We start from the raw sequence: 23,674 nt of genomic DNA, 5'->3' as shown, positions 1-23,674 counted from the left end.
TTTGGTATTGGATATTGTTGACAGATGACAATACGCCAATTAGCACAAATGGTAAGTTCCGACAGTGCCTACAAGTGTGCCTACTGGCCGCTAGATGTCAATCCCGGTTTCATATGTATACACCTGGTACAGCCCCCGACTGATGGCAATCGCACTCCGCGCTTGGTCTTTGCATTTCTCTCATCACGTATCTCGTGCTTTCCACTCTATTTTTTCCAACATGTCAACTTTTCTACATTATACATAACACTTTTGTATCAATTATACTACATTTTTATGTGACTCTGTCTGGGATTGCTTATTCAAAAATTGCAAAATAAAGAGAAAATTGCATTTATCATGATTATTTTAATATTTGTTTCATATTTTGCTTTAAATTGTATTCTAAGGTGCGCTAAAACATGTATCATTTCAATCAATTTATATCATTACAATTCATAATATGCATAAAAATTGAATCATACTAATTCTTATTTCCTTGTTTTTATGTTTTTTATTTTTAATCTTGTTTTTTACGATTAAAGAAAAACTATTGTGCGTCTGCATATGGTCTAATACCGGAACCTATATAAGGTCCTATATACAATCCTTTGTCCTTTTTCGTTTTTCTGTCCTTTTTCTTAAAATTTAATTTTTGAATTTTTAATCTTATGTTTTACGATTAAAAGAAAATCTGCTCGTCCTAACGAAAAATGATTAATAATAAATTTATAGATCTTTTTAGGCGAACAACTTTTTCCTGGTAATTTCAGTTCATACCTTGTGTCGTTTTTTCAAACAAATTTAATATTTATATTTTTAATGTTATTTTTTACGATTAAAGCAAAAACTACGAGTCCTATAAAAAATTATAGCTCTTTTTTGGATAAGCAAGGTTTGTCTCATTTTTTTTCGTAGTATATCGAAAAGTTATTCATTATAAATTTGTAGTTCTTTCCAGGGCGCGCAATTTGAGCTTTTTCATTTTTTTCGTATCTTGCATAGTTTGATCAAAAAATATAATTTTTGGATTTTTAATTATTTTTGGTACGATCAAATTTGGAATGTTCAACTTTTCGACCAAATTAAAAAAGTTATTATCATAGTCCTGTATGGCTTTCAAAAAGCAACGTTTTTATTCTCCTGACTTTTTTTCATATCATGCGTTGTTTGGCTTAAAATGTTCATTTTAGTGTGGTTTTTTGGATTTTGAAAATGCTCTAACTCTGACAATTTTCTTTTTATAGAAAAAGGTCAGAAGGATAAATTGTTAAAGTTTTGAAGTACTATAAACAACCGTGCAAAGAATTTTCACATCTTGAAAAAATGTGGTTTCAAACATTGTTTGTGCGATCAAATTTGGAATTTTCAACTTTTTGACCAAATTGAAAGAGTTGTTAACACAATCTTGTAGGGCTTCCAAAAAGCAACGTTTTTCTTTTCCAGACTTTTTTTCGTATCATGCGTTGTTTGGCTTAAATTGTTCATTGTAGTTGCTTTTTTTTTATTTTGAAAATACTAGAACTCTAGTAATTTTTGATTTTTCGAAAAAAGTCATTTGGATAAATTGTTAAATTTTTTGAATACTATGAATAACCGTACAGAGAATTTTTGAATTTTAAAAAAGTGGTCCTAAAAATATATTGAAAATGTGCCCACTTTTTGAATTTTCATTCAAAATGGCTGACTAGCGAACTTGACCTTTAGTTTAGGACAATCAACAAGTGTACCAAAGGTTAATATAATAGATTAATTTTGTCAACAGTTATGGTGGTCACAGGCAGACAGACATACAGACAGACATACAGGGATACAGACAGACACATTAGTAAAAACCTGTTTTTCAGATTCAGGGGTTCTCAAAACGTGGACATTTGACAAAAACTGGGGTGGGAGGGGTCCAATTTTACACAAATCTAGTACCTTCTCTGATGAGAATGTAAAAAATGGAAATTTGAAAGTAGAAATGTAAGGATCCTCTTAATGTGAAAAAATTGGAACATCCAATTGATGCATTTATGGATAAATGGGGGCACACCGCGCGCCTTTTCATCTGAAAACGGAAAGCCAGTTAGTTAAAGCAATAGGAGTTGTAAAGACGTTAATTGAGTCGTAGAGGGGACGAGCATTGGTATTCAGTAGTTTAATTGGTGTGAGGGTGGAGAGGTGTACGGATGCGATTAAAGACGACCAAAAGCAATGGGGTTGTCACGGCAATGTTGCTATTGATTTCCGATTGGAAAGACGGAGTAAGAGCAGGAGAGTTAGCTATATCCAAGAATATGGGGTTGGGTAGCCGTATTCGGCTAGTTCCTGAACCTCGCTTATAAATACGTGGGCAAACACACACACGCGCGGGCATTCCTTTGCTGCACTTACCTTGACGTATTCGCTATTCATGAAACCAGCTGCATACTTTCTCACTGCCAGTCAAAAGCCAATTTAGATATATAGATTGCAAAAGAAGCTTTTAAGATTTTTATTTCAACAATTTTAAAAGAAAATGTAAACTCACATGACATTTTCTCTAATTCTTTTCGAAACATGTAACTCAGAAAGTCTGCAGTGCTTTTTTAAAAATTTTTTCATTAATCAGGTATTTCAGGGAAATAAGGTAATGAAGTTTTAATATTTGTATTTTTTAAAATTGCTGAAAAGGATTTTCTTTCCCTAAAAACGTTTTTCCCGACAAAAAACATCAGCTTTTAAAATTCAACCATTTATTTATAAAAATTGATAAAAAGCGATAGTAAGCAAAAATTTCAATTTTTAAACAAAAATTGTTAAAATAATTCTTTTTTTAACTTGAAAAATTTATTTATAGAAAATAATATTTTTTATTTAAAATGAGATACTCAGTAATATTATTTTAATTCCTAAAATTATAGAAAAATTAGATTCTTCAGACATCTAATTTTTGGCAATACAACTATATACTTTAAAACGACTGAGGTGTCTAGAAAGTGAAGATCTCGAGACCTCTTCTAAAAACAGTGGAAATCCCTTTAATACTATGAAAATTTCTTAAAATTTTGGAGGTTCCGGCAAATTGTTTAAAATCCTTTAAATCACTTGAAATATTAACTCTCATAAAAATTCCTTGCAATCCTTTAAAATCCTTCGAAACCGCTTAAAATTTCTACTAATCTATCAAAATCCTTTAAATTGCGTGAAGTATTTTAACATATTACGAGGTACCTTGAAATTTCAAACCATGGAAATCTTTTTGAATCTCTTAATAACATTTAAATTATTTTAACATAGAATAAAATGTTTTTAACGCCAATAAGATTCCTTAAAATCCCTTACAATCCGCGTAAATGGTTCCTAATTCCTTGAAATGCCTCAAAATCCGCCGAAAACCTTCGGTACCTCTTAAAATCTAATTACACTCCTTGAAGTGACTTAACATCTTGCAAAATCAATTGAAAAAGTGGAGATTCTCTATGAAATTGTACTAAGTAATTTTTTGAAACTCTTCAAATCGTTGAAACTCATTTGAAACATGTGCAAACTCTCGTAATCCTTTTTAATCGCTTGAAATATCCTAAAACTTTTGTAATTCCTTAAAATCTTTAAAAAGCTTGAGAAATCTCGTTACATTCCATACAAATTGTGTAACTGCTTAAGATACTTTGTAGTCCTTTGAAATACCTTCTAATCACTTGAAATCTTTTCACATCATGAGGAGTTTTTTTAATCCATTGAAATATCTTGAAATCTTTCGAAATTTTCAAAATGCGTTCAAATTCTTTGTTGTCCCTTGAAATCTGATTAAACTCTTTGAACTGCCTTAAGTCTTGCAAAATCCCTGGAAAATCCAGGTTCTTGAAACTCTTGAAATCTTCATAAATTATTTGAAATCTGTGCGTAAACCTTTCGTAAACCTTCGTAATCACTCCTACGATTCTTTTAAGCTTTTAAAATGTTCTAAAAACCCTTAAAATCTCACAAAATCCCCGAAAAGAGTTGGAAATCTTATTACATTTAGTAAAAATGTTATAATTATTTCAAATACTTTGCAATCCTTTGACATACTTTAAAATCCTTTCAAATCTTTTAAAATCCCTTTATATCTTCTGAAATCTCATTCACAGTCGTTAAAATAACTGATATATTGAGTGAAAAATATATAATCTCACATAAGGAGGAGGGGGGGGGGGTCTAAAATTAAAACAGCATCTTTACTTAATTGATGGATCCTCTCTTATCGGTTCTGCACTTTTTCTGCCTCAAGCTTCTTTTCGTATATTTCATTCCATTTCATTGATATACTTTCACGGTCAGAATTATTATTAATCACTGTCACGAAAAAAAGGATATGCAAATGTAGAAGAAGTAATTCTGGATAATTTCCAAATTTTTCATCCTGACTTGCGGCACTTGGCAGTGCAACAGCGGGAAAGCTTGGATGGTGATAAAACGAGCGACTGGCACGCGAACAAATCATTGAATATATATAACTGTATGCTGCAGTGGGTTGTTCTAAACATTAATTGCTTCAGTTATAATGCCCCCGTGTACTACACGTGATAGCAATAGTTCATATTCACCACGTTCATGATATCAAAAGCCTAGGAAATTGCGTTGAATTGCAATGACAAGAAATATTAAATAAATATTTTCTTTATTTTTACTTCCTTTTATCAGTTTCTTCTGGTATTATATTGGCTCAAGAGAAATACAATCACAATACACGTTTGCAAGATTCACCAGTGAGATTAAAAAAGTTGTGAAAAGGTTCTTGGAACTGAGTACAGGGCAGGGATAGTATTCTTTTGTAAACGCTTTATTGAATTCCGAAGTTGTAGAAAATAATTTCAAGAAAGAACATTTGGAATTCGGATGAATTTAACTAAATTTATTGTAAACTCAAATGCATTATGTTCGAAGTGATTTCACTAAATTCGGGAGAAGTCAACCAAATTCAAAATGGAGTCATCTAAATTCAAAAAATGAATGGTAAATGTATTTAGAAAAAATTTGCCTGAATTTAAGATATTATCTGATTATAATTAGAATTTAAAAATACTATAGTGACATATTGACTGAATTAAAAATCGCATTCAATTGGATACATTTTTCAAAGAGTTACAGACAATTAAAATTCACTCAATTCTTAATGTATTTATAGAAAATTAATTCCTCTGCATTAAAAAGTAAATTCAAATTAAATCTAATCGAAATACAAGTGCTTTCCAATAGGAATAATTTCACTCCTGAATTTCACTGAATTCTGTAGATGTATATCCAAATCAAAGGGTTGGTCAATTCTGAATTCAAATATACATTCTTTTCTAATATAAATCAAAAGTAATCATTTGGCTCGTACGTGTGTGGACTACTATCTTTGTTCAGTGCACTTATCACAGTTATTTAATTAACAATATTCGTATTAAGTTGCGTAAATGAAATACCATAACTGATATAACTTTGACACGAAACTAAAGGTTCGTGTTTCTCAGACGCTCTATTTTCATGGCATGCTTTTACAATGTTTTTCAGGGCATTGATCCTTTGACAATGATTAATGACTACTTCCTTGTCACATAGCTCGTGTACCATTAGTGCAAGCATTCCGTGCTTCTTTTTATAAAACTCTAATTCTCATTCTAGAACAGCCATTCCTTTATTTAATTTCTGTTACGTTTTCTGATTTTAGCGCTTGCTCTTCCAATAATTAGGATAATCTTATGTCAGGGAAAGGTCAGGGAATTTCGATAAGGAGCACTTTAAATAACTGTGTGGAATAATCAGGGCTGTCACAGAGTTACTTGTAGTCACTTTTTATTCAGTTTAAAAAATAAAAAGACCAGTTTAGCCAATTTTGTTTCATTGAAAGAAACCATTTCGAATTTTTAAAAATATTTTTGACATTTTTTAGAGTATTTTTAAATATATTGTAGTGTTCTCATATGGGAAGTGAAGGATATTAGGTATTATTTAAAGTTTAAGTGAACGAGGCGTGATTCATTAACAATGAATAATTTATTCAAACAATTAAACAAATCAGAATTTACAGAAATATTCAAAGTAAATCGGGACGGGAGACGAAGTATTCTCAACCGTGTCGGGTGTCGTACTGTTTATTCGAAAACGCACTTCCAGGGTTCGCACCCAGGTCAGAGGACCTTTTCGTTCGCAAATATAACGGCACTTTTCCTACGATGGAAAAGGGCTACGAAGGAATGTCACGAAACGAAACAATCGCTCGGACATGCTTATCTTAGTCCCTGCGCTGCGCCATTATACCCGGATGGTTAAATCTGCTAAATTACTTTATTGCAACTCGAAACCTTCCGTGTTTCCGCTTTCGAACTATTTGCCTACTTTCTACTATTTTCGAAATACTATACTTTAAGTTATGTTACGCTACAATATCAAACATTTTTAAATATATTTGAATAATTTGAAGGGATTTCACAAAATTTGAAAGATGTTAGGTTATTTTAAAAATGCAAGGCATTTTCAAGAGCCTTCAGAAGTTTAAAAGAGTTTAAAAAAATTTTTAAAGGATATCAAATATTTTAGGGTATTGTAAAAGATTTCATGGTGTTTTCAAGAGGACAAAAAAATGTAAAGAGATTTCTACAGATTTTCGGAAGATATTGAACGGTTTCACAGGTACTATAGGGTTTTATGATATTTTAAAACATTTTAAGAGATTTGATCAGATTTTTTAGGTTTCAAAGACTTTAAGGGATTTTAAAGGCTTTCTTCAACGTATTTTAATAAATTTTCCAAGATTTCAGGAAATATTGTAAAAAAATATATTCAAAAGAAGTGAGGAATTTCACAGGGGTTCAAAAATTTAAAGAGATTGTCCCATATTCTCTGCAATTCTTTAAAATTCCCTAAAATTGCTCAAATCCTATGAATTCTTAAGCATTTAATCAAATTCTCGTCAACTCCCTTGCATTTTTCTCTAATTATTTCGAAATTACTGAACTCAATGAATTATTTATATTTTTAATTTTTCAATTTTTAATTTAAATCGAATCATTTTTAATTCGTATGAATCGAATTTTTATAAATACAAAAGAAAATTAATCTCATTAATTATATATATTAGTAAATTTTTGTTAGTTTTCCAAGCAAATTAGGCTGTGGCAGGATTGAAAATAATAAATTTAAATTAAAAATATTTTAATTTCACTTACCCAATATTTTATAATAAAGATGTTACAAAATTAGAATTTATGTTTATTTCCATGCTGATAGTCAAATTAGAAGCTCTTCAATCAAGTTTATGATGAAAATAGGAATGTGATCAATCATTTGATACTGAAAACATTACTGGGCTTTTTTAGATATTTTTTTAATTGAAGGGTACAATCCAATAATTTTTTTATTTCATTTTTTGTCATGTACTTTGGTATCTGAATGATCATAGAAGCGACGAAAGAGATTGTAATATCTCACTACTTTAGAAATTATATCTTTTGATTAAATCTGGAAAAAATTCTAATGTTAGTACCGTTATTTAAAACACTGAGAAAAGATTATTCTCTATATTTAAATGGTTAAAATCAAATTGCGGTTTATTTTTTATTGGAAAAAAGTTTAAATCGCCTTAAGATTTCTCGGGTTATTATTGGAAGAAAAATGACGCGACATAACACAGTTGTTGACGTTTCGTTGGAAGAATATTGCAGCAATCGGTTTAAAGCTCCTGGATACGTATATAGCGTCAGTGTAAAAACGCGGATTTAATTTCTGAATCTCGTGCAAGTTCCTCCTCCCCTTCAATGTAAGCCGTTAGCGTCATATCTCGCGTTTACGAGCAAGAGCTTTTCCCAAGCTGAGGTTCTGCGGGAGGCATACAGAAACTAGCGTGTCATAATCTTCGCGATTAAACATAATTTGTCACGGTACATTTTTCATTCTTTTTTCAAATTTTAAATCTTACATTACTTTCAGTTATTTCAATATACGGTGAACTAAATTCCTTCATAAATACTTTCTTCAAGTTGAAATTTTTTTTACTATTATCGGTTGGTGGATTTCAGTCGAGATATAATTAAAAATTCTCGTAAGGAATACTTCTGCCTGGTATGCGGAAAATTTAAAAATTTTCTATGCATAAATTTAGTTTTAATGGTTTTTTTTTATGCACGAGTCAATATGAGAAAGATAAAAGTAACCATTAAATTCAGAAAGCTCGTGGAGAAAGAAAACCTTTGTGTAGTTAAAGAATGTTGAAAGCTTGAAGCATCAGCTTTCGTTTATTTAGTTTTATACTTTAGAGAGAGAAAAATAGGATACTGCGAGTTGGGATAATTTATGTTTATAATGGTCTTGTAGAATAAGAAATTTAACAAAATAGAAAGTAAAATCTTATCGGTGGTAATATATTTTTTTTCGTTTCATCTGATGCATGTATATGTACACACACAATAGGAAATTGCGTATGCGCAAAGCGAATCTTGCGACGATCCACTCCAAATTGAATCATCGAATTAGGTAGCAAAACAGTGATGGGTATAAACTATCTCTTTAAAAAACGTATCATAATTAATTCTTTTTCTATTATAATAATTATTCAATTGTTATGTAAACTAGATCTATACGTATTTTTTTATATATAATATTTTATTTTCCAAATATAATGTTTCTTGGAGCACGAGAAGAAACTTATGAATAACTTCAAGAAGAATTTTTTCAAAAAACTTGTGACTATCGTCGATCTAGCTATTTTACATATAGTTTGAGCTTTTTAGATTCGACACGCAATTTAAATATTTAATATCGTTCCAAATCTCAGAATAAAAAGCGATTACATTTTTTTGTAGGGAATTTAGATGAAGCAATATATAGGGTTAAGTGTGATACAAAATTACAAATTTAGCCATTGAATCGTGATATTTGAAATATTTGAGAAGATTCTTGTTTAAAATTTGGCTAAAATTATTTTTGGACAATTTGAATTGTCCCCTTTTTAATCAGCGAAAGTTTGCCAGAAGAAATATTTTTAATTATCTTTGGTATTGTATCGACGATTTCAGATTTTCCGTCATGTAAAAAAACAACACTAAATTCTAAATTTTTCAAGATTATTATTTTTTAATTATAAATTAAACACTTGCTGTTTCTTATAATGTTTGTTGTCTTTCAATTAATTGTCATATATAAAAATATTAATGAAAATAAAGTTTAAGAAATTAATTTGGAATGAAAGTTTAATGATATTGAAACACTTGCCAATCCAATTATTATTCGGATTTGAATAAATTATTATAACTTTCTTCCTGCATTTTCATTTGAAAAATAAGGTCCAATTTAACTAACTGCGAAATGTTGACAGACTTTCGTATTTTAAAATGAAAAATTAAAATAAAAAATGGATATAAGACCTACTCCTTAGTACTACTTTTAATTAACCTGTCGTGATTCAGCATTAAAAATAATAAAAATGGACATATTTTGAAAAAAACAACGGATATTAAAAAAATTAACATCTTTTATCATTTCTAAAGAAGCCAACAAAAGGTTCTTTAGGTAGGAAAACTTCAAATCAAAAGACCAGATGACACAATTAGGAATTGAAGTTTTCTAAAAGAATCTCAGTTTCTTTAAAAAAATTGATTAAACATGTTCTTATTTTCAATGCAAAATAAATGAATCTGGTTTTGTACCAGTGATCTCATTAGAGTACCACTGGACACTGTTTTTTTCTGATGGGAGTCTGATTGTAATAACGGAAACTAGGTCTAAAATAATACTTTGTTTTTAAAGTGTAATTTTGTTCGGTTTACCGTAACTGTTCGAGAAAAGCTCGGGGCAATCACTAAAAGCAGAACCCTCTGCGATACAAATTCAGCACCCCCGAAGGCTATGTCCCGTGGATAGAAGGAGAGAAGGGCATCCCCAAAACCTGTGTCGGTAGCGAAATCAACCAGTTTCCTGACGGGTATCAGCTGAAATGCACGCGTTTTCATATTCCGCATTACATTTCTCGATAATTCCTTAGGAGTGATATTTTGAAACTCGTCAGCTACATTATACCTATATATCTTTGAAAATTTTATTTGCTCGAGTCTCACAAATTAGTACAGTAACGTACGATTTTTTTTCAAACAGTAATGCTTTTAAATCCTTTGTATGCGCATAAATTCAAATTTTTCGTGCAACAGGGTTGTTAATAGTTATCGGTCGGTAAAGATGTAGGCTGAATTGCACAAAATCCTGATTTGTTGGTGAAAAATAAATATCGTGCAGTCGCTCGCCTCGTTTGTCAAATATCGTGGGTAGGTTGTTTTTCTATCCATACTCCGAATTTGAATAATAAAAAGAGGATCACTATTTTATTCAAGTTCAAATTTATACTAATTATTAACGATTTAGTGCTAAGACTTTAGTTAAGTTTTTAAGCTACTAAAAGAAATAGTGAAATACAATTAAAATTTGTAAAAGTTTTTACTTGAGTTAATTAGTGATCGACTTCTTACCAATTCAAGAGTAAAGATAGAATACCACGCTTCCTATCTAACTCGTATTCAAACCGGTAATTTTGATTCGATTTTGCGAAAATTTTGCGAAACTATATTGCTGGTAACTTGATCTCTTCCCTGGAGAATAAATTTTAATCTGAGTATTAAATGGTTTTAATTGGATTTTCAGTTTATAGTATATGTAAATTCATTTCCTGTAGCCGCTGCGAAATCCATCTACTCTGGGACCTTACAACTTCGATTCAATGTAAGTAATAAATCAAAACCACGTCCTTCGAAGTATTCAGTTTGAAGGCGTCGGTTATATTATCTCGGAGAAATAAGACGAATAGGGTCAGTTTTTCTTTTTGGTGTATTGGTTAGGAATCGATCAACATTTATCAGTATTGACATTTATGTTAATACATCAATGGATGTAACAGAAGTAACCTTCTACATTAAATATGCATTGGAAAATAATATTAACGAATGAAGTGTATCAAATTACTATGAAAATAAAATATAAAATGTTAAAAAAAAAAAGAAGGACAACGGTTAAAGAAAGCAAAAGAACCACTAAAAATCGTAATAATGGTGATGCACCCGTGTCGAAATAGCCCGGTTTAGCCCTGGTACAACAAGGTTTCTGGTCGGGGACTGGCCGGGCTATGTTTGTTTTTTAAAAGCCTAGCCGTGCGCTGGTCGGGGGTTCGCTGGATAAAATTTGTGTCAAAACCCCAGTCGGGGGCTGACTGGGCTCTGATCCGACAGATCTAATGATCGTATGTTCAGACGGTAGCTGGCCGGGTGCTGATTGGCAATAATAAAATGGTTGAACTTTGTGTATAACTTAATTACTTTCTCTGATTTCGTTAAAAAATGGATGCGTATACCCGCATGGATGTTCTAAGTTCTAAGTTCCATCTTTATGAAAATTTTCAAATTTTGATAAAAAAATTACATTTCCTGTCATTGTAAAAAGTTGTAAAATAGTCTAGAACGGGAAAAAAACAAAATATCACGCGAAGAAAAATTGTAATCGATTTAAATTATTTATTTAAAAAGTATTTTACTGATATTACTGTTAAAAGTTCGTGTATTTTATATTTAAATAACGCCGCATAATAATAAATAATTATAAAAAGAGTACTTAAAAGTTGGTACTTTAACTTTTCTGAACTGTAGCTTATGAGGATGGCTTTTTCAACGAGTTTCAACTAGTCGGTTTAGCGCAGTTATAAATTTTATTTGTAATATAATGTTTAAAAATGTAATATATGTATTTAGTCTAAACAGGACTATTAATATTTAAAGTCAAAATACTCGCAATCATTTAATATTTATTTTTTAAATCCCGTTTGTCTCTCAAAGGCTACGCGAAAATAGTTAATGTTGCCTGTGTGCTGGGCGTGTGGAATTTTATATATTAATATAATCCAATTCTACGGTAAAAAAGAATCAAATTGATCCCCTAACACAGTGACAGATGCTCTTCATACAATTGAAACACGAATTATTTAAATCTAGTAAAGCAGCAATTAATCTTTTCCGGGCCATGCTCGAAATCCTCGGCCAGCTCCCGGCCAGCTCCCGGTCATGCTCCATGGCCTGACGCTGGCCAGTGCCGCGTGGCGATGCTGGTTGGATCCCGACCAGAAACCCCGGCCAGCCCCTGACTTAAATTTCCACCCGGGCATGTCCTAAGTAAAAAGATGGCCTTTCCTTACAATTCCTCTTAATATTGATCCTAAAGGAATCACTCTTTACAATGTGCTAATTATCTCTCACATCAGTAGCAACCTACAAAATTATTTCCATATGCTTTGTAATTCATTTTTCAATAAATCGATAGGACAGACCACCCTAAAGTAGATAATGAACCTACAGTACGTAATCATTAATTTAACATGCTAATGTAAGTACAATCATTAATTTCATTTCGATAGTAGTGAGGGGAGTATACGTGCTAAAATATTAAAATTCATTATCTACTGTAGGATGGTCTCTCGCATCCCAACAGTTAAAGCTTCCAAGGAATTGCCCATATATCTATCTCTTTTTTCTCTTTTCATTCTGCAACTTTACCTCCTGGCAGTAGTGGACGAGAAATGAGTCTTTTTTTGCAAATACAAAATTGTATACTTTCCTCTCAAAATTAACAGCTAGCTTTTCAGTTCCAAATTTTGTAACTTTTAGATATTTTCCACAAAGATAAACAGCTGGGAAGACTTGATATTGGATAGTGCGTATATCGGTCATTTATTAAAGGGTTTTAAACATTTTGCCATTTCAGCTCGCATTTCCGGTTCAAAGGATTCATATTCCGATACTTTGATATTTGGTATCTTTTATAGGACGAAGTTTTCACTGGTATGCTATTTTTGCATGCTTGTTTAAAACGACTATACTTAAAAAAATATTGTGATTCTTGGCTGGATATTTTCAAAGCTTGAAGCATAATTAAGAAATACAAAGAAATCAATGTGGTTCGTGCTGAAAATACATAATTTATTACGCTTAAAGTTTAAGCAGAATCTATAGATAAAAATATTTCTTGTTGACATTGGAAGAACCAAAAGAGTATAAAGAAAGTTAGGAATTAAGCTTGTGCGTTCCGTCCTTAGGGGTTGGCATTGAATAATACATGAGCTGATCGCGGAACTTAGACTCCTCGGCTACCGTATTGGTCAAATTTAAGTAATAAATGATCTTACAAAAATAAGAAATTTTTTGCGGTCTTTAATATGAGCTTAAATCCAGTTTAATCCATACCACTTCAGCAATTTTGTCGCAAAAATTAAAAATAGTTCTCAATAAATAATTCTGGATGAATTCAGATGTAAGGATATTGTTGAAAAATAGTTTATGATTATTTTTAAATGATGTTGTGTTGCTTGTTTCCGTAAAATAGGTTATTTGCCTATCACTTTTCTTGGACATGCCAATTGCCTCGAGCGACTGATTGCTAATACATAATCTTAAATGAATAAATAGCTATAGGTACGACAGGCACTAGAATATTTACAGAATTTTCCTGAAAATATCTCGAGTTTGATATTTGATTTTTTTTATTAGATCGATGTTAGTGGGATTACTTAAATTATTTATGTGATTAATTGCAGCAGTGTCGTATAAACTCCCATAACACGTTGAAAAGGCGTAGGGGCGCGAAGTTAATTGTTTTTAAGTCTTGTAACAGGGCTGTCTTCCCGAATTTTTGGAAATTTGTTATGGATATAGTACATCGGTTTTTGAGGTCACTGATTGCAACTAAGATTTTGGATTTTTTAAATTCAAAATGCCAGATCCAATATGGCGAACATGAGTTATTAAAAATGTTGGGATCTGTATAAAATTGCTGATGGTTAGAGGTTGGGGGTCGCTGAATCGAAGTGTGACTCAGGTACGGCTGCGAGCAGAAATTTATAAGAACTATTCACTCTGTAACATAACCTGATACTACCATTTTTATTATTTGTTTACTTAACATTTTTTATTCGGCATTGGATATATTACGTTTTTAGTTTAACAACTTCAAAAACATAAATACGGATAATCCGATAAAGTTCTAAACATTTTTGAGGACTTTGATCCACCATATTGCGTTCGTCATTTCGATTTTTGAAAACCCAACACCTCTTTTTAATTCAATGACCGAAAAACAAAAGTATCACCAATGTTTTCAAGCTCCAGATATTCAAAATAATTCATATCCTCCATATTTGATGCGCCATTTTGAACTTAAAAAATCCAACAATTTATTTAAAATCACCGAACCCAAAAACCTAAGTATCATCAATTTTATCAAGGTCCGAATATATTTTTTAAATGCGTATCCAACATATTGGATCCAATAATATGAATTTGGAATTATTTTGAATGTATTTTGTTACAAATTAGTCTTTTTTATTAAAAAATGAAAATATATCTTAGTTTAAAAGTGATGTATTTTGTTGAGAATTCGTGTTTTTTGGTAGAAAATAATTTTGTTCATAATAATGCAATTGTTTGTTCGAAAATTAATATTTTGTTTGTATATTATTTATATAGTAATTTTTGTTTGTTGCAAAATCATTGGTTTGTGTTAAAAATTTTACCATTTGTTCGGAAATTCAACTGTTTTGTAGAAAATTCTTTCTTTGGAAGTTAATTAATTTTTTTAATTAATATTTTTTCTGTTTTTGACGAACAAATTATCTTTCTTAGTTTAAAAATCTAACTATTTGGTTTGAGATTTGTGTAATTTGTGAAAAATTCGTCTTTTTGTGGAAAATTAATTTTCTTGGTTTAAAATTCATCTCTTTAGTTGAAAATTCAATTATTTGGTTGAAAATTGAACTCTGTTGTAGAAAGATCGTCGTTTTTCGTGAGGTTTCAAAACTTAAGGACCCTTAAAAAAGAAGGTACTGCATTTAAAATGTTTGTAAAAAATCACTTCATTTAGGTACAGACCTTAAGGAAATTGAATTTTTTTAATTTAAGAAGAGAACATTTTCAGACTTGAAGACGTTAACTTTAAGAACTTTTGAAAAAGCACTTTCATTCTTGGTGGTTGGTATGTAAATATCTGGAACTGGCAATCGACCCAACCGTCATAGTCTGTAGCCACGCAATATCGCAGAAAAGTCTTTATGTCGAGGGCATAAATATTTCAAGGGAAATTCAATATTTCTAAGGCAGCTTATTACGTTTTTTGTTCATTGCAAACATGAATTTACAAACTACACTTCTCTTCTGCGAATGCAGGTTCCATTATCCCAATATAGCTTTTGTAATTTTTTGAAAATATATGCATACTTCTTACATTCAAATGTTAATTTCAGAATTCGCAGCCTAATAGAAGTACATTTTCCTAACTTTTATGGTTACATGACTGGAATATTTTTAAAATTTGTCCCCAAAGTTCTTCATCTTGGATTGAAACGTAAAAGAATTCAATTATAATGGAATAAAGTATTTAAATTAATACTTTGTTTTTTTTTTCAATTTCAAAAAGATTCGGAGAGCAAGTCAAATATACACGAAATGTAAGAAAAAATGCTTTCTAATTTGCAAGTTATAAAAATTTTTAAAGAGGACATGCATCGAACGAGGATGAATCTGAAAATTACTAAAAAGACATCTGATAATAAAAGAATCCGAATGTTTAATGTTTTTAAAGTTTAATCTAAAGGGGTTTAAATCTTGAAAGTACTGAACTTGTTTACATATTCAATTTAAATTTGGTAGAATTCGTAGACAACACTTTAGTTATTATGATTTGAAAATTTTTAATGATGACCTCGATTTTAAATCATACCCTTTTTTAATTTTCAAAGAAAAAATTGAAGGCAATTTCAAAACATTTTTTGAATTTTGAAAATAATTTCATAAATCGTGCATTTAAAATTTTTAAATTAATAGTGATCGACATTTAAATTAAATGTTGTGACTAAAGAATTTTTTTTTAAATATTTGAAAATATTAAAATAAATCTAAAAGTTTTTGTCTTGAAAAGCTGATTTTTATCTTTTCAAATAAGTGAAAACAAATTTCTAAACCTATAGCAATTAAAAATAAAAGAATTTTTTTTTGTTTGGTTATATTTTTTGATCAAAAACCAGCTCTGTGAATAATTATGAATTCTGTGTCTCATTCCTTAAAACTTCTCTATGTTTGCAAAAATGTGCCCTATTTACACTACTATTTCTTAAAGTATAATTTGGAAGATAATAAAATTAAGAAATACTCACAGAATAACTTCTTCAAAATCTGTATATTTTTAGTAATAATATTTAATTTTGGTTTCAGACTGTTCTTCGAGAGCTAGAACAGAAGAAACCACAGTTGGACGAGTTGGTTCACACTGCAGAGAACCTTCGTGCTGATACAAATCGCCAGCAGTTACACGGCAAGGGTAAGTGAAAAATTGTTATGTAATATATAAAATTGCATTTTGAAATTTCTTATTTGCCACGCTTGTTTTAGTACAAAATTTAAATTTGGGATGCAACATTTTTTTTAACATAAGATGTATAAATTACTTTTCGAAGTAATAATTAAAGATTAATCCAGCGACTTAACTAAATGATAAATTAGTAAATGGCTTTAGCGCTATCGAGAAATGTTGAAGATTTTCCTAACTAAAAGTAGTCCTTTAACTGTCGAAATTTTAATGAGAAAATCGGGCGTGCTAATTCAACCGTGAAATCCGGAAAAATCACCTAAAATCCATTTATTGTTTTAAAGAGAATTACGTTAAAGGCACGGAGTTGATTGTTTGAAATTCGAGTTTTTTTCCTTTTTAGTGTTTCACTACTGGAAAATATTAATGGGTATTTATCAATTGTGTATGTCTTATTTTAAAAACTTAAGAAAACAATCACCGCAGAGTTACACTGGGAGAAACTGCCAGCAATGAAAATGACACTAGCTCCCAGTGTAACCACGGTAAATCCCACCTATGGCCACGCCTCACTACCGTGAAACAGTTAAACTAATTAAAACGTTTTAACTGAAAATATGTACCAGTTAAAACTAGATTCGCCCAATTGTGCTTTTGAGAAATCTAGTTATACCTGTACTGTTCAGTGTGGTTCGAATAGTGAATAGTGCAGGCAAAACTAGTTCTTTCGAAAGCACAATTGGTTGAATTTAGTTTTAACTGATATTTTCAGTTAAAACACGAAATCAGATGGAATTTAACACTTCTTCGGGATTTCACAAAAGCACTTGGTTACTTCGCGTTTTGATTAGCTAAAAATATATTTGACAAATGATCCTGGTATTTTCGCGTTTAACTAGTTAAAATTAGCTCTAAATTATTTCGGGTATTAACAGTGACATAATGAATAAACTTTATATCATAAGATAATTTTGAATAGATGTATTTTTATATTGTGGGATTGGTCAAAATATTACACAATAGTATAGGTTTACCTTTTGCTCTGACACCATGTAACAGAACTTAACATTATCCCTTCACCACTCCCCAAAAAAGCTGTTACGTTAAATTCAGATTTAAAAATATAGGAATTCAATTTCTCTATAATGTGTGGTTTTTCAATTATTTTTTGAATCTGGTAGTGCGTTGTTTCTTTCCACAACTAGAGAATGGTAGATACAATAATCATCGTAAAATCGAAAGGGGCTGCTGGAAATAGGTTAAGGGTGCCTTCGTATTCTCTTATGCGTTTTTAATGAATATAACCCTAAACATATTCGTAAATGTGATTTCCGCGGTAAAAACTCGAAAAAAAAGACCTAAAAACGAATCTTCTTGATAGTTACATTGGCGGGTATTTTCATGTCCATATTCTTAATTAGCATATTAAAATATATTTAAAAAGACGGTTTTAAGAATACAAATCAGAAAATTTATAAACTTGTTTGAAGGTTCTCCATGTCTACCGAAGGCGTGAGCTTGATCATTTTAAAAATTAAAAATTAAATCTGGGCGTCCCCGTAATCGGGTTTCTTATGTCCGGTGTAGAGTTACGTATACGTGCATATAAGCGAATACATTTCCGATATTTTAGGTCCAAAAGGAATCCTTGAAGGCCATGTGATGAGTGGTTCATGGACTAGATTCCCACCTTACCACCACTTTTTTTATTTCCCCACTTATTATCACACGAAAGGTCACATCGCGTTAAAAATTTGGGATACTAAGCAAGAAGCACTAAGAATGGTGGGTCTGGTCCTAAATTTGTATAATTATGAAAAAAAATGTTGTAAATAATTTTTTAATCTTTTTTCATAATTATTAAAATTTAGAACCAGACCCACCTTTCTTAGTGCGTCTTATTTATTCTCCCAAATTTTCAACTCGAAGTGGCGCTTCATGTGAAAATAAGTTAGGCAATAAAAAAAGTGAGGGTAAGGTAGGAATCTGGTCACGTGACCCACTCTTCAAATGGCCTTAAGGCGAAACGGCAGGTTTGGCTGAGCACGGCAATGACTGCAGTGACATCTCTAAGAAAATCGGAAATACAGTTTAGTGCCCCCTGGCAAGTATGAAGACAACCTTATACCCGAAAATTGGTAGGATTCGGTTGGTAAAATTTTTGACCTGTTAGAAAGAGAAACTTAGCAACGAGAGAGACAGACAATATTCAACTATTTTTATCAAACCATGTTTCTCGGCTTACCTGCTCAGCTGAAGGGAAATATAGCAAATTGACAAATATCTCGTCTACACAATATGCGCGTGAAATATCGAATAATGTATTCGCATCCAATAAGACAAAAAATTAAATTAATAAAATTGTGTTTATAAATTTTCTATGCGCCCACAAAATCTGATTTTATGAACAAAACACGTTTTTTTGGTAATTTTGCAATTTATCACGGTGAAAAATCGTAAAGCTCAAATCTAAAATATTTGAAAGTTTCATATTCCTCCAACTCGACAATTTAATTAAATTTTGTTCAATTTAATAATGTGTTGCTGTTCGTATAATCGAAGTGAGAGCAATTTCGTATGTAATGGTCTTTTTACATTCTCATCCTAATGAGAAAGTATTGGTTTTATGTAAAATTTCACTTTGTCGGTTTTCATCAAATCTCTACGTTTTGAGACCCACTGAGTCAGAAAAAACGATTTTTACGAAGGTGTTTGTCTGTCTGTCTGTAGTCTGTATTCTGTAGGCACGATAACTTTCGAAAAATTTATCAGATTGGATTCTGCTTTGGAACACTTTTTTAAGGTCTAAAAAAAAAGAACAAGTTCGTAACCCAGCTATTTTGGATCAAAATTCAAAATCAAAATTTAAAATGCTGCCTTACGACCTACTTTTACGGCAGTACCTGCAAGCTTGGCCAGACCACCCCTTTCCTCAGGGGTCTTTTGTTAGAAAATGGGAAAAAATGTGAGATTAAAAAATTCCTAATTTTGCAATCAGTGACTTAAAAGTAATATATTTGGAATCCACGTATTGTTCCGATTCCAAAAACATGTAATTTGTCTATTAAGACTGAAATTTTGAGAAGCATTTAGTATTAAATTGACTGTAAAGCTGATGTTTCTTGATATTAAACTCGTTCAAATTTTTAACTTTTCAAGGCAAGTAATATATCATTGAAATCGGAAAAATTCGTAGATGCTGATAATGCTATTTTCAAATCGCTAGTTGAAAAATTAAAAGTTTAAAAATTTCCTTACTTTGACATTCCTGTGGACAAAAGACCCTTGCTGGAGTAAGCTCACATACACTAAGGTACATGAATAGACCGAAAAGTAGTAGAAAAAATTAAGTCGGTTGGAGCCTAACCATACCTGAAAATGAAGCAAAAAGTTTGTCGATCACTGCTCTAAGGCTAGGCTGTTTTGGAACAAATTGTCATATTTGGGCCACTGTTCGGGTCTTCGGGGCGTGGCGCGGTCAAGCAATTTCATTCAGCACCTAGAATCCCAAAACCTAATCCGCTTCAGGACGACTGAAAATTCTACAAAAATAAAATATTCCAAATATCACGTAAATTTTATATTGTGCTTCTTTTTCAAATTCAGTAATATCATAAGCTGTATAGGAAGTTTTATTATTTAGGAATTTTTAAATTGGAGAATTTTAAATTGTCACAAATTTTCTAATTCCTAGAATTCAAAAAAATTTTTTAATTAACAAAAGTTCAAACTTTGCATTATTTTTCGAGTGTTTTGGTAGAAAAAAAAACACTTTTTTACCGAAATCTACGGAAAGATAAATTGATTAATAATCACTTCCATTTTATTTATTAAATACTAAAAGTGTAGTTTCGGATATAATTTAATTTCGAAAGAAGCCCGCCTTATCAATATGTAGCAATAAACATTAAATAATCGAAATTGCAATTTTTGCATTATTTTTCAAGAGGTTTGACAGATAGAAAACCTTTCTGAAAGGATCTCACATTATTTGACCTGGAATAAATGATGAAATTAGTATATTTTTCCTCTGTATTAATTCAAAATACTTCAATAACTTTGGAAATACAGTAATATTTGTATTATAATTTTATATTTTCTCAAATAATGAGTCATAAGCAAGGGCTTCGTCTTGTTCTGATGTATACGCAGGTAAGTTCTCCAATGTTACCGACATTGCAGTTTTCGCAAGGATAGTCTCAAGTCAAGAATAGATCAGTAGTGACTACTGGCGGCAAAGCCGGGAACTAAAAAACCGGTTTCCACAGAATTTTTCCTGGTTTATTTTACTTTGTTTTCAGCAAAACCTTCTTTAAATAAATGAACAATTTAATCTTTTTTATTGATATTATGTTTATTATTACTTTCCGCGTGGCGGGCTTCTCCCGTTTTTAACATCCAAAATTTTCGGAATTAGATAATCCAAGATTATGTTAATAAAAATTTAAAAAAATGAAAAAAATGAATTTTGAAGAGAAGCCCACAATAGATTTCGATTTACTTTTAATAATGCAAAAAACAAAATTTGAATTAATGAAAAATTTGAATGAATGAAAGTAATAATAAACATAATATCAATAAAAAAGATTAAATTATTCATTTATTTAAACAAGGTTTTGCTGAAAAGAAAGTAAAATAAACCAGGAAAAATTCTGCGGAAAACCGGTTTTTTAGTTCTCGGCTTTACCGCCAGTGGTCATTACTGATCTATTCTTGACTTGAGACTATCCTTGCGAAAACTGCAATGTCCGTAACATTGGAGAATATTTCGATTATTTAATGTTTATTGCTACATATATTGATAAGGCGGGCTTCTTTCGAAATCAAATCATATCCGAAACTACACTTTTAGTATTTAATAAATGAAACTAATTATTAATCAATTTATATTTCGGTAGATTCCGGTAAAAAAGTGTTTTTTTTTTCTACCAAAACACTGGGAAAATAATGCAAAATTTGCACTATTGTTTATTTAATGTTGATTTATATACTTTTATATTTGGCGGGCTTTTCTCGAAATAAAAATATATCCCAAACTACAGTTTTAATATAAATAAAATAAAAGTGATTATAAATCAATTTGTCTTTCCGTGGATTTCAGTAAAAAAGTATTTTTTTTCTAACAAAACACTCGAAAAATAATGAAAATTTGCAGTTTTGTTTATTTAATGTTTGATTGATATACTTTTACATTTAGCGGGCTTCTCTCTTGATATCAAATTATATTCGAAACTACACATTTAACATAACTAAAATAGAAGTGATTATCAATCAATTTATCTTTCCGTAGATTTCCGTAAAAAAGTGCTTTTTTTCTACCAAAAAACTCGAAAAATAATGCAAAGTTTGAACTTTTGTTAATTAAAAAATTTTTTTGAATTCCAGGAATTAGAAAATTGACGACAATTAAAATTCTCCAATTTAAAAATTCCTAAATAATAAAACTTCCTATACAGCTTATGATATTACTGAATTTGAAAAAGAAGCACAATATAAAAATTACGTGATATAATTTCTGAAATAACAAAATATCCGATAATGTAATTTTCTAATTAGTACATTTTCTATTTGGAATATTTTATTCTTGTAGAATTTTCAGTCGTCCTCCTGATGCGGATTAGGTTTTGGGATTCTAGGTGCTGAATGAAATTCCTTGACCGCGCCACGCCCTGAAGACCCGAACAGTGGCCCAAATATGACAATTTGTTCCAAAACAGCCTATCATTAGAGCAGTGGTCGACAAACTTTTTGCTTGATTTTCAGGTATGGGTCAGGCTCCACCCGACTTTTTTTTCTACTACTTTTCGGTATATTCATGCACTTTAGTGTATGTGAACTTACTCCAGCAAGGGTCTTTTATCCACAGGCATGTCAAAGTAAGAAAATTTTTCAACTAGCGATTTGAAAATAGCATTATCAGCATTTACGAATTTTTCCGATTTCAATGATATATTACTTGCCTTACAAAGTTAAAAATTTTAAGGAGTTTAATATCAAGGAACATCAGCTTTACAGTCAATTTAATACTAAATACTTCTCAGATTCTCTTTTTTGGATGAACAAGTTTTGTCATATTTTTTTCGTAGCTTGTGTCGCTAATCCAAACAATTTTTATTTTTTGTTTTCAGTGTTGTTTTTTACGACTAAAAACAAAATCTATGCGTCCTATCGAAAAGTGATTTATTAGAAATTTGTAGGTCTTTCCATGGTGCGCAATTTCAGCTCATTCATTTTTTTCGTATCTTGCATAGTTCGACCAAAAAATGGAATTTTTAGATTTTTCATTAATTTTGGTACGATGAAATTTGAAATTTTCAACTTTTTGACCAAATTAAAAAAGTTGTTATGATCATCTTGTAGGGCTTTCAAAAATCAACGTTTTTCTTTTCTTGACTTTTTTTCATACCATGCGTTGTTTGGCTTGAAATGTGCATTTTGGTTCGTTTTTTTGGATTTTGAAATTCTCTAACTCTGATAATTTTCATTTTATAGGAAAAAGTCATCAGGATAAATTGTTTGAGTACAGACAGACAAACACCATCGTAAAAATCGTTTTTTCTGACTCAGTGGGTCTCAAAACGCGGAGATTTGATGAAAACCGACAAAGTGAAATTTTACATAAACCAATACCTTCTCATTAGGATGAGAATGTAAAAAGACCATTACATACGAAATTACTCTCACTTCGATTATACGAACAGCAACACATTATTGAATTGAACAAAATTTAATTAAATTGTCGAGTTGGAGGAATATGAAACTTTCAAATATTTTAGATTTTAGCTTTACGATTTCTCACCGTGATAAATTGCAAAATTACCAAAAAAAACGTGTTTTGTTCATCAAATCAGATTTTGTGGGCGCATAGAAAATTTATAAACACAATTTTATTAATTTAATTTTTTGTCTTATTGGATGCGAATACATTATTTGATATTTTACGCGCATATTGTGTAGACGAGATATTTGTCAATTTGCTATATTTCCCTTCAGCTGAGCAGGTAAGCCGAGAAACATGGTTTGATAAAAATAGTTGAATATTGTCTGTCTCTCTTGTTGCTAAGTTTCTCTTTCTAACAGGTCAAAAATTTTGCCAACCGAATCCTACCAATTTTCGGGTAAGAAGTTGTCTTCATACTTGCCAGGGGGCACTAGACTGTATTTTCGATTTTCTTATAGATGTCGCTGCAGTCATTGCCGTGCTCAGCCAAACCTATCGTGTCGCCTCAAGTTGAGAAATGAGTCACCAGTGAATTTTTGAAGTCAAAAATATAAAATTGTACTAGGCAGTCTGATAAGTACCTGAAAATTCTAAGAGATGGCATTAGTATTCACTAATGTGAACCATTTTCGTCGAGCTTGATCCTTTAAATGACGCCTG

At 30.8% G+C, this 23,674-nt stretch overlaps 1 protein-coding gene across 3 annotated transcripts in view; it reads left to right on the top strand.

Moving 5' to 3' along the window:
* The window catches only part of LOC117169703 (dystrophin, isoforms A/C/F/G/H), a 747,733-nt gene that overhangs the window by 235,485 nt on the left and 488,574 nt on the right, over positions 1–23,674 (top strand). For all 3 annotated transcript variants that reach the window (XM_033356199.1, XM_033356198.1, XM_033356200.1), the window contains one exon: positions 16,200–16,305. In XM_033356199.1, the coding sequence (XP_033212090.1) occupies positions 16,200–16,305 (106 nt within the window). The remainder of the gene's footprint in view (positions 1–16,199; positions 16,306–23,674) is intronic.

This window comes from Belonocnema kinseyi, chromosome 3 (assembly GCF_010883055.1).
Source record: "Belonocnema kinseyi isolate 2016_QV_RU_SX_M_011 chromosome 3, B_treatae_v1, whole genome shotgun sequence".
Lineage (NCBI taxonomy): Eukaryota > Metazoa > Arthropoda > Insecta > Hymenoptera > Cynipidae > Belonocnema > Belonocnema kinseyi.
This window is presented reverse-complemented; position numbering and strand designations above follow the sequence as displayed.